This window comes from Rutidosis leptorrhynchoides, chromosome 3 (genome assembly GCF_046630445.1).
Source record: "Rutidosis leptorrhynchoides isolate AG116_Rl617_1_P2 chromosome 3, CSIRO_AGI_Rlap_v1, whole genome shotgun sequence".
Lineage (NCBI taxonomy): Eukaryota > Viridiplantae > Streptophyta > Magnoliopsida > Asterales > Asteraceae > Rutidosis > Rutidosis leptorrhynchoides.
The window spans coordinates 372,064,487-372,076,197 of NC_092335.1; the positions used below are offsets into that span (position 1 = coordinate 372,064,487).

Consider the following 11,711-nt stretch of genomic DNA (forward strand, 5'->3'; position numbering starts at 1 on the left):
AATCACTAATCAATATTTATAATTACTAAGATTTTCTATTCGTAAACAACTACTACGTAGTAAAGATGCTATAGAAATTGTGCCGTATAAGATTATAACCATATTATAATACTGACACATAAGTACATATTACACACATATCTAATGGTGTACACATAAACTCCAATGCTATACTAAGACCACTTGTAGTGGTTGGGGGCGTGGGTTAGGGGCGTGAGTTGCTTTTTGATGACTATGACGTGTGGGTTGTTTTTGTGGAGTAGTGGCGGTGTGAGTTTTTGGTGTGGGTTGGGATTATTGTGATGATGTGTTAAAATATAATTGTGTTAAGTATTAAAAAGGGGTATAAAATAATATTTTTAAATTAAAAAAATAAAGAAACAAGCAACGCCTGTTGCCATCTCCGTTGCAGGGCAACTCAAGCCCCAAACAATGCTCCTCACAATGACCCAATACTTTAAAATTGGTGTTGCTTGCTTGACACATCACCTTGGCCACAACTCATTTTCAAACCGATACTAGGGGTCTAATAGTCACCTACAAATATACCTACACCCAAATTCATCGATTTCAATCCGAGGTGTCGGTGGACTTCACATATAAAAGACGAAGTACAACCAAATCGTACCGTTTTTATGTTGCTAGAATTTTACAAATGTTATTTTCTTGGAAAAAATCGATTTTTTTTCCTAACTAAATAAATGATAGGTAAATCAATCGCATCACTCATCATCGTCCTCACAACAATTTTCATCACATACTCAATCTCAATCGGAAACCTTGATTTCAGATCACAGTTTTCATTCTTCACATTGCCAAAAAATGTCACACAATTACCATGTCGTACTGGATCACCGCTTAGGGTTTACATGTACGATTTACCCAAAAAATTTAATGTCGGAATGATGAGCAGTAAAATCGCCGGAAACGATACTTCTCCGGTGACCGCCGGGAATATTCCGGTGTGGCCGGACTACGCTGGATTGCATCAACAACATAGTGTGGAGTATTGGATGATGACGTCACTGTTGCTATTGAATGGGAATGATGGTAATGAGAGTAGTGAGGCGGTTAGGGTTTTGAATGGTGATGAGGCTGATGTGTTTTATGTTCCGTTTTTTTCGTCGTTGAGTTTTAATAAGTTTGGGACTAATATGACGGATCCAGCTAATGAATTTGATCGCCAATTGCAGGTTAGGATCATTTCATTGTAGGTTGCATTTGATAATGCTACAATTTGGGTTAAATTGAATAATCTGCGGATGAAATTAGGGCAAGGTTGTATGTAACTTATGTAACATTTAACTCGTAATCTTGATTGATAGTTTCTTGAAACTAGTATCTAACTAATAACAAGAATTGATTGTTTGACCTTTAAGTTATCAATTACTAGTAGTGATAATTGCAACTTTAAGTAGCAATAAACAGATAATCAAATAATGAATTTGATCCCCAATTGCAGGTTAGAATCATTCTATTGTAGCTTGCATTTGACAATGCTACATTTTTTTTTTTTTTTTTGTTAAATCGAATACTTCGGTGATTTTCACATATACATAATCCCTCGATAAGGATAACTTTATAAACTACTTGTCTACTTGAGTAAAACGTATCACTAATTAATCGTTAAGTACTTGCATACTAGAGTTGTTATAAATCTGATACTTTAAATTCAGGTTGACATCCTTAAATTTTTGAGGGAATCTACTTATTGGCAAAGGACTTCTGGAAGAGACCATGTAATTCCAATGCACCATCCCAATGCTTTCAGATTTCTTAGGGAACAGGTTAATGCATCTATTCTCATTGTTGCCGATTTTGGACGGTTCCCTAAAAGCATGTCAAATTTACGCAAAGACGTAGTTGCCCCTTATAAGCATGTTGTGGAGTCTTACGTGAATGATAACCCCCCAAACCCTTTCAAGTCACGTGCCACTCTTCTTTTCTTTCGAGGAAGAACCGCGAGAAAAGCTGTACGTCACTACCAACATGAATGACTATTGCATATTTTATGGTACTCTATCTGTCCCATAAAAGTTGCAACATATCTTACTAATTATTGGCAAGTTGATTACCTATTCACACATTGTTAGAGGTGGCAACTTGGACCCATTTGCTCGATCGATTGGGTAAAATGAGTAACTTTAATAGAAGGTTAAAGGGATATGGTCACACACTTTAAAAGCTATTTAAAGTGTGTTAATGTATAAAACCTCCTAGAATATATGGTCAAACACTTTATTTGTCTCTTTGAAAAAAACAGTTTGCTTTTGAAAGATAAAATATTTGCAATGACATTAAAATAAGTGTGATCAAAGTGTCAAACATTGTTGCAATTTTCTTGGGCAGATATGGAAGATTTTTCATTGGAGACAGCAGAGTAAGTGAAAATGAGATTATAATGTGTGGTGCAGGAAGGCAAAGTTCGGCGCAAGCTGGAAAAAATATTAAAAGGTTATGAAGATGTCCATTTTGAAGCAGGCTATGCTACCGGTGAAGGCATAAATGCTGTAAGTTTTCACCTATTTTTTTTTTTTTTTTTTTTTTTTTTTTTTTTTTTTGCAAATTATGAATCTTAAAAAATTGTGTTTGCTCATTATTAATCTTACTTTAAACTTATGGTGTAATCAGTCTACGCAGGGCATGCGTTCGTCAAAATTCTGTTTACATCCAGCAGGAGACACTCCTTCCTCCAACCGATTGTTCGATGCAATCGCAAGCCACTGTGTCCCTGTGATTGTGAGCGACCATATCGAGCTGCCATTTGAGTCTGAACTAGACTACACCAAGTTCTCACTATTCTTTTCTATAGAAGAAGCGTTGATTCCAGGTAATATGGTTGAACATCTCAGGAAAATACCTGAAAAAAGATGGGTTCAAATGTGGAGTCGGCTTAAAGAAATCGCACATCATTTTGAATATCAGTTTCCTGCACAAAAAGACGATGCAGTTAACATGATATGGAGACAGGTCAGGAGCAAAGTTCCCGCTGAAAGACTCGCTGTACATAGAGTTCGAAGACTGAAAATTCCTGATTGGTGGTGAGCAAACGTTGCCAGTATAAATGGACATTGATATATCCACCATCTTTTTTGATACGTCCATCATAATTGTGCATTAACAGAATATAACATGTTAATGCATATTCTATGGTGAATGCATCCAAAAAGATGAATACAATCTGTTAACACACAATTAAATTATGGTGATGTATCAAAAAAGATGGTGGATATATCAACACCCATTATAAATTCAACGGTTTATGAAACTTTATGGGGCACTATCTGTGGTATACTTAGAATGAATATTGACCACTTGGGGGGTAAGTATGAGCGATTTTGTAACATGGCCAAAGGGCTTGTTTTCCCCTTTCAGTTTAATCTTCTTATAGTGTTGATTGTACCATTCATTACCTTTGATAGAATTTATAGGTGTATTGCACACCATAAATGAGAGGGAAAACTGGTCTTCCTTTCGGATGAGGGTGTTGAGGTTGATGAAATACTCTTTATTAGTACAAACGGGCGAATGAATGTTACATTGTAGCAATATAAGTAGTAGTTATTCATTGTATGTATAGGATGCAATGTTACTATGACACTAAATGGTTGGATTTTGATATTATTTATAGTTATAAAACTCGGTTATCTTCTGGTAAGATGTTGCATCAATGCTTACTTCAAAAGTCTTACTTCCTTGTCTACGATTTTCATTCGTTGAGGTTTGTAATCTTTTGCTTGCGGGTTGTCTTACCAGTATTAGTCCTGGGTATGAGTAGTGTAGAGGTGTATTTTGTTTTGTTCGGTTTGATAGTTTTGAGAAAAATCTATCAATAAGTTATGGTTAAAAGTGTTTTTCAGAACAAAACTGCCAAATCCATTTGATGTGAGAAACTAGAAGACAAAAGGGTGGGGCCAATAACGGTGAAGAAAATTTACTCGACAACGTAATTCCCTCCTATTCACCAAGGGGGTCGTCTTTAAACTCTCAATCGACTAATCATCCTCCAACGATTATTGCTTCATATTTCAACAAAAATGTATGTAAACAGTTGCAGAAAAGAAATGTAACGAGCTTGTGGACAAGCATACAAGGATGCAAACCATCAAAAATTATACAAGCATACAAGGAGATATAAAAACGAACAAAAACAAAATAGCATGTGTCCCCCATTTCTCTACAGGAGCAATGTTGGTTCACAATTCCATATGTAAAATGGGTGATTCTCACATATCTTTGAAGAAACAAGCCATTAGAACACTTTCAACTTAATACGAGAAATCACACCGGCCCAACACGTGTTGACCCCGTTATATAAAGCCTCATTCCTTGCCATCCAAATCGCCTAAATGGTAGCTGGACCAATTAAGTACCAAAACTTCATCGCTTTAATGCGCAAACCGTTACACCAATTGTAAGAGAATTCAAAATCGAGGAATGTAAAACCGAACATATATTCCACCAATTAAACAAATGCGCCCAAATATTATACGACCTAAGACAGTTTGCTAACAGATAGATCTCGAGAAAATTCAATATTTCATAAAAAGGTAACTTAGTCGAAGCTGCGAGTCAAAAGATACGACAATTCAAAAATCTGGTACAACTCACACCACGCACCCATGCATGGTGCGTGACGCGTCAGAAATTAGGTTGTCTTGATGAAAATTTCGGTAACACGCACTGATTTGCACGCACTATGCGAAGGTGCATGGGGTGTGATAAGAGAGCATTTTAACAATTATGATGTTTTTTTAAAGAATTAAACACTTTCAAAAATAACAAGTGTATGACCAATTTCCAACTTATAAACTTCATATGCACATTTAAATAAGGCCCAATATACCAAATCATTAGGCCCAAATCCTCAATTTTACTCCGGCAACACCTTCATCACAATCAACAAACCATCTCCAAATTCTATTCCGCCGTCACCGTGAGATGATGTGGCAAACGTTAAAACACCGAGCTCTATCTCTATCTTCCAAAGCTATTCATCAATGGAAATCAGATCTCAATTGCTCTTTTTCAACGTCTGTAGTTAACGCTATCGGAAGAAACGGCAGCTTTACCGAATTACTGAAATTAGAAGAAGTTGAAAAAATATTAAAAGATGTTAGAGCTGATGACGTCAGGGTGATTCCTGTTACAAATCATTCAGACTTTGCTAATCATGTTGTTGTTGCTACCGGCCGGTCTCAATGGCACGTTCGTAATATCGCTCAAGCCCTAATTTATCAGGTTTAATTATTAATTTTTTTTTAATTTTTCAATTTAATATCATTTCTATTTTATTCTAGGTTAATATTGCAGATGAACATTCAAACTATGTTTACTCGAATTTGTCTAATTACAGATATTGATTATTACATAAATTTGAGGCCTAATGAAGTGATTTTACTTCCATCATTATTCAATGTAAACTTTTAGGTCATATGTTTAAGATTATTACTATAATCAGATTATCAAATTTTATCTTTAATAATTCATCTTACATAAGGAGGCTAGATAGTGTACTACCTTAAGCTATCTGTATCGTTTATACTCGATCTTAAAAGTTATGGACCGTAACAACGAACGACACATGCTGTTCACCATTGTTTAATAATAGTTTGAAATTCATGTTAATTAGTGTCAAGTGGTAATTTGATATATGGATTAGGTTAAGCAAAAGCAAACTGGAGCGAAGAGGATGCTGCTACCGAGTGTAGAGGGGGAAGAAGGTGGAAACTGGATTGTCGTTGATACAGGTATACATTATTTCATTTGATATTGTTTAAATAACTGACAATGTCAATCTAATTGAAAAAAATAAACTCGTGGCTACTTCGACAGTGTGTAGTAGATTGTGTTGGCTAAAATGCATCGTTAGGTTGGAGTGTTTATAATCATTTATAATCATTTCAGGTTCGTTGATAGTCCATGCGCTTGATGAGAAAGCAAGAGCTTACTACAATTTAGAACAGTTATGGACCTCCAAGGAGTCAAGTAAAGACCAAAGTCAAAGTCAGGTAATATAGTTTGAGATTATATATGGATGCGTGTTGTTGGTAAAATATTGTGAGACCATTTGACATGTATACCTCTTTTTTTTTTTTTTTTTTTTTTTTTTTGTTATTAACAAGTAACTAATTTATATTTTAAATCAGGAGTTGGATGGAGCTTTTGTGAAGGTACGTCGTAAGAACAACTCCAAGAAACGAGCAAAAGAATGTGAAAGTGAAGTAGATTTGTCGCTCCCGCCCACTAGTGAGCGGGCCCGAAAGATCATTAGGAAAAAAATTAAGTTTATCAGAAAGTGGTAATAATTCTATTTACAAGTTAGTGTTTTATTCTGAAGCTTGCTTTGTCATAAAGAATTTCCAGCATGCTAGATCTTCACTTGATTTGTATTTTCTTTGTTCACTTTTATGCGAGTTAATAAGTTGTATTTAGTTATCTGTTTTTGTTTGAGTTGTTAGTGAATTTGCTCTCACCAAGATTACCATTCCTTGCGATCTTGGTTAGAAGGTCTATAAGATTCGAAGATGAATTTCATTCAGCAACTCTTGTTACAGTTCAACAATCTCAATTGGATGCTATTTTATCACGATTCTTTAAATTATTTTTAATACTGCAAGGACTACCTCCTCCTTGAGCTATTGAACATGCCACTCATTTGTTGGAGGGAATCGGGCCTATTTGTGTGATTGTGTCTGGTGTCCCTCCTTATAGCTATCAGGGGCGGACCTTTATAGCTATCAGGGGCGGACCTAGTGTGTCCAGTAGTTGCACAGGACACCACTGAAATACGCGATGCAGTAGAAATATTTTTGGGTTTTTAACTAGTGATACCAGTGGATAGTGTAATTTTTTTTGTGTGACACCACTGAAATAAGCCATCTATTAGAATTTTTTTTTGGGATTTTAGTCGGTGACACCAGTGACCAACAATCCTAGATCCGCCACTGATAGCTATCTGCTTGTACATAAAGATGAGATCCAACAATAGGTAAAAGAAACGTCTGAGTAGCGGTATTATTTGAATAAGTCAAAGTGCATTGCCTGGTAATTTTTGTTAGAAAAAGGACCCTCTCGGCGATTATGGATTGTTTATAAATTGAGTAGCGGTATTATTTGAATAAGTCAAAGTGCACTGAACTGAGCTACCGTTTCTCATTAATACCAAGGCACTAAATATTTTTCTAAAATGGACTTAAAATGGAACATCGATCTGACACTCTTAGCCGAAGTCCTACAGATTCTTCAAACACACAAATTGGTTGTCAACAAAAAGAAGAGCAATTATGAGATATTTAGGACATATCATTGATGAAGAGGGAGTGTCAGTGCCATGGATCCTAAAGATCCATCGTAATTATGCCTTTGATTTGTATCGTATAAGCTTTGAATTTAGTGGATTTATCAAAATGTTCATAACGGTAATAATGCACATTGTACACAAATCCTGTACTGAAAATCATATGCTATTGTAGAATCTAACCCTTAAAAAATGATGTTGAAAGAATCAATAAAAGGAAAATACAACACTTCCAAAACACAACCAAATTATTTTCTTGACATGATGGTTGAACTAAGCATTTACCCATAATGGTAATAATACTGTCATTACACCCAAAACCTGTATTGAAAATCATAAGCTATTGCATCGTCTAACCTTCAAAAAATGATGATGTTCGAATCAATAAAAAAGAAACACTTCCAGAAACACAACCAAACTTTCACTTATTTTCTTGACATTATGTTCGATTCAAGCATTTTCTTTGCAGGCAAACAAGCCATAAGACTAACTAGTTTTTTCTTATTTATTTCTATAAAATTCTTTGTCTTCAAACTTGATGATTTCCAAGGAGATTGAGAACAAGTATCCTCCTGAACTCGCTCACGAGTTGGCTTCCTTCTAGGCTTTGGTGAGCCGAGTTGTGTCTTTGAAACCTGCAACAAACGAAACATAATTTTATAATTTTATTGAATCATAGTAAATTTAATATTATATATGTATAATCTATAAATCAGTGCTGATAAATTCAATAACCTTACCTTATCCACTCTTGTTTCGCATTTTGCTTCTAGTGTAGTTCTGCATCGCAACTCTTTATTGCCACTCCTTGCTTTCTCCTGTAACAGAAACAACATTTTTAAGGTTGTATTAGTCATTCAACTATAATAGTTTTAAGTTTTTCACCAACTATGGTTTAATTAAGTTAACAAAAAAAACCTTCAATTTTGGTTGAAGTTTAGTCTCTTCCATCTTCTCAGTGTTGCTTTTTTGTGCAAGCTTCTCAAAAAACTACAAAATGATAGCAAAAAATTAAAAATTAAATAACATGAAAACATTGTAAAACGTTAATAAATATGTGATATTGAGACATACCTCTTTACGTTTTGCTGCTCTTTGATCACTTTTAAAACTAAATGATGAAAACGTTGTAGTGGATCTTGGTTTCTTACATACATTTGGTGCTTCTGATTGGCTGATACAATATATCAACTTATTATCACATTCACATATAACTTTTAAACTTTGTACAACAAATTATATTATATTCCTGTAAGTTTAATTCAACAAAAATTAGCAGGTTCTTACTTTGTTGAAAGAGATTTCAAGACACCAGTTCTGTTACCGTTTGTCGTGCAATCGAGCAGTGGTTTAGCCCTGCAAAATACAACCATATTAACTTCTTAGTCACTCAAATTGATTTTTTTTTTATAATATAATGTATTTAATTTAATAAGGTATTAAAAAATATTACCATTTATTTTCTGTTCTTGGTAGTACTTGAGAATTTTTCTTTACCCTGGTTACATTACTGTCTTTAGGTTTACCTAAAATTTTCGAAGACGTCTCGTTCTTTATTAATGCAACCGTTTTGGGGCGAATTTCGGCAGCTCGTACTTTTCGAGAATTTTGAATCTTTTTGTAAGCTCCATTTCTGACCCACGAAATTTCAGGCCCGAATAATTTATTATCTGCATCACTCGCAGCACCCTGTAAACAAAAATAATACTACTCAACATTAACATCTCATAACTTAACATCAATTGATCATTAGATTAAAGTCAATGGATTTCAAAATACTTTTACATACCTTGTTGTGCATTTTATTATCATTATTAGCCTCTGCTGACGTGCTTTCTTGTCCCACATCGCCCACACTTTCATCATCATAAACGAAATCTGAGGAACTTAGATTATTATTGTTACTAGTTCTTGAGCAAACGTCTTCGTTTGATGCTATCTCCGATTCTACCAGCACGTTTTCATCTATACGTGTGTTGCCAATAGGTGAATGTGTATTGGAGATGGTAACATTTGTTTGTGGTGAGTAGTTAGGAGTATGGTTTTCTTTTTGAGGTAGTTTTTTGGCTGCAAAGTTCTTATAATGCGCCTCAAAAAAAGCTTTTTTCTCTGCTACAGCACCAGGTATAGAGTATTTTTTAACGTCCTCTAGAATTCGATTGTGAGAAAACGAAGACCATCTTTCCCAATTCAATGGTTCTGTCATGAACCGCCCGAATGAAATCGATGTTGTTAGGGCTCGAAGTGGGTCTCCCTGTTTGTTGCACATAAGCAAAAGTTTTTACAAATAGACCATAGATACATAATCTTAATCCAAATCAAGTATAGTCTCAGAAATCATATACATACAACAAAGTCAGCAATAAAATGTAGGCAAATGAACATATAGAACTAACACTAATTATGATATTTGACTTTCTAAAAGTAAAAAATTGGCCCTTTCAGATAAAAGTGTTAATGATGGCATATGCAAGAAGTATACATACAATATGCATTGACATGTAAACCTAATGTTTAACAAATTCTGAAATTGAATCTTAAGCAAAAGTTCACAGATAAATTCACCACTACACTATTTGATTATAAAAAGTCAAAATCTGACCTTGTAAAATAGAAGTCATAACAAAAACCATATATTCATGAATCTTGATCAAAATCCAGCAATTTCAAGAAAGTAATTCAACCCAATTCGGATTCAAAATCCAGAAATTTCAAGAAAGTATGTAAACCCAATTCGGATTCAAAATCAGAAACATAAACCCTAATAACCCAGATAAAAATTAGGGTTTTTGATCAAAACATTAGTACAGATACAGAATCTTTCCCGCAACCAACAAATTTCAAGAAAAGTATGAATCTTGATACTAAAATTACAAACAAATATACAATAGAATCTCTATAAGTGATAACCCAACAAAACCCTTGAAGAAACAATTTAAAAAGTGAGATGAAATTATTGATAACTAACCTCTTTCAGTTCGCAAGAAGCGAATAATGGCTGTGAAACTGAACGGATCAAACAAGAAGCTGCTGCGTCTTCACCCATTTTTTTGCGTAATTTATCGATAGAGATAGAAGAAGTTAGAACCCTAGTAACAAAAGGTTGTGAGAATTGGGTGTAATTATTTCTTGAAGAATTATTATTATTATTATTATTATTACTTATATTTAGTATACAAAGTTTAAAAATGGGAGGTTTTTATACTCCGTAATTTTGTTTCTGTGAAGAAGACTGATTAATCTCCCAACGTCCACTTTATTTTTTGGTTTGTTTATTTTGGAAATGGGAGGGATGGATGGGTGATAATTGCGGACCCCACGGATATCACAACAACGGCTACATTCTACGAAAATTTTACTTTCTAGTCCCTAAAGTTTGACTGTATTAGTTTAATCGGTGCAATTAGTCACCTATCCTGCTCGAATGAGTTGCCACTTGCCACTACTGAATGGCAAAAACAACCGGTCCCCGTTGGGAAAATCCGAACCCGATATAATTGGGCTAGGTTCGGGTCGGGTCCATCTATCTAGGACCGGCTATGAGAATGATTTTAGATATTTAGTTGGATCGGGTTTGGAGGGTCTTTGAGATGGTTTTAGATATAAACATGATTAGCAGGCCCGTATACTCGAAATAGACCCGAATCCGTATACTCTTATATATATTTTTTTTTTGAACGGCGATTTTTTTGACATCAGTAGATCATTTCTTTCAACGACCTTCATCATTTGCACGTAACACACACGTTCGGGCGTAAACCCGAACCCGATCGACGGTACCCGTGAACACATCCATTCGGGCAGTGGTTCCGAGTAGGGGACCGTGAACGAATCCGGTAAAACCTCCATATAGGGTCAATATATACCACCATTATTGGTGTTCAATTGGTTTAAAGATAATCATGTCATCTCTAAGGATCGAACCCATGACCTCTCCCTATTCCATGACACAAAGTAAATGGGGAGAACCGTTGGGCAATGCCCGCAAGTTCTTACTCTTATATTATATACAAATATCATTTTATAATATATGTATATTTGTTGATAATATACGCGTGGCGATACCCATTTACCCGCTAGTTAATTAGTATATAAAAGAGAACCCGATACCCATTTACCCGCTACTAAGTAACTAGATGGGGACTCGATGGGTATTCTCCGAGTTTGGGACGGGTTCTTTTAATCGAGTTCGGGTCTCCCGACCAAAACCCGACCCAATGACATCCCTACAAAACTTCTTTCAGTTCTTTTGATTCAAGGCTGAACTTCGATGTGATATCATATGCGGTTAGTTTGTTCCTCTATTAATAGATTACTCAAGTTATTAGATCTGTTTTGTTCTTGAGAAATTATCCTCTTGAGATCTGGGTTGAAGCTAGATATTTTTATAGCAGATTAATCCGGTAATTTT

The 11,711-nt window shown here is 35.0% G+C and overlaps 3 protein-coding genes across 5 annotated transcripts; 2 read left to right on the forward strand and 1 right to left on the reverse strand.

The window, feature by feature from the left end:
• The first annotated feature begins 611 nt into the window (after positions 1–611).
• LOC139897626 (probable arabinosyltransferase ARAD1) lies at positions 612–3,636 on the forward strand. 3 transcript variants are annotated; one of them, XM_071880317.1, is made up of 5 exons: positions 612–1,193; positions 1,677–1,973; positions 2,415–2,510; positions 2,632–3,041; positions 3,432–3,636. In XM_071880317.1, exons 1-5 carry the CDS (start codon positions 702–704, stop codon positions 3,451–3,453), a joined length of 1,317 nt encoding a protein of 438 aa, XP_071736418.1. In that variant the 5' UTR covers positions 612–701; the 3' UTR covers positions 3,454–3,636. The 3 variants fall into 3 exon arrangements, with proteins under 3 accessions (XP_071736418.1, XP_071736420.1, XP_071736419.1); XM_071880319.1 differs by having other exon boundaries at positions 1,677–1,787; XM_071880318.1 differs by having other exon boundaries at positions 2,632–3,636.
• Positions 3,637–4,847: 1,211 nt separating this feature from the next.
• LOC139897627 (protein Iojap-related, mitochondrial-like) lies at positions 4,848–6,453 on the forward strand. Its single transcript, XM_071880320.1, has 4 exons — positions 4,848–5,241; positions 5,663–5,750; positions 5,908–6,011; positions 6,150–6,453. Exons 1-4 carry the CDS (start codon positions 4,942–4,944, stop codon positions 6,303–6,305), a joined length of 648 nt encoding a protein of 215 aa, XP_071736421.1. The 5' UTR covers positions 4,848–4,941; the 3' UTR covers positions 6,306–6,453.
• Positions 6,454–7,683: 1,230 nt separating this feature from the next.
• On the reverse strand, positions 7,684–10,396 carry LOC139897628 (protein WVD2-like 7). Its single transcript, XM_071880321.1, has 8 exons — positions 10,269–10,396; positions 9,090–9,554; positions 8,754–8,989; positions 8,588–8,656; positions 8,375–8,474; positions 8,219–8,290; positions 8,041–8,118; positions 7,684–7,935 (listed from the first exon to the last, which is right to left on the reverse strand). The coding sequence occupies exons 1-8, from the start codon at positions 10,344–10,346 to the stop codon at positions 7,726–7,728; spliced, it is 1,308 nt and encodes a 435-aa protein (XP_071736422.1). The 5' UTR covers positions 10,347–10,396; the 3' UTR covers positions 7,684–7,725.
• Between the last annotated feature and the right edge of the window lie 1,315 nt (positions 10,397–11,711).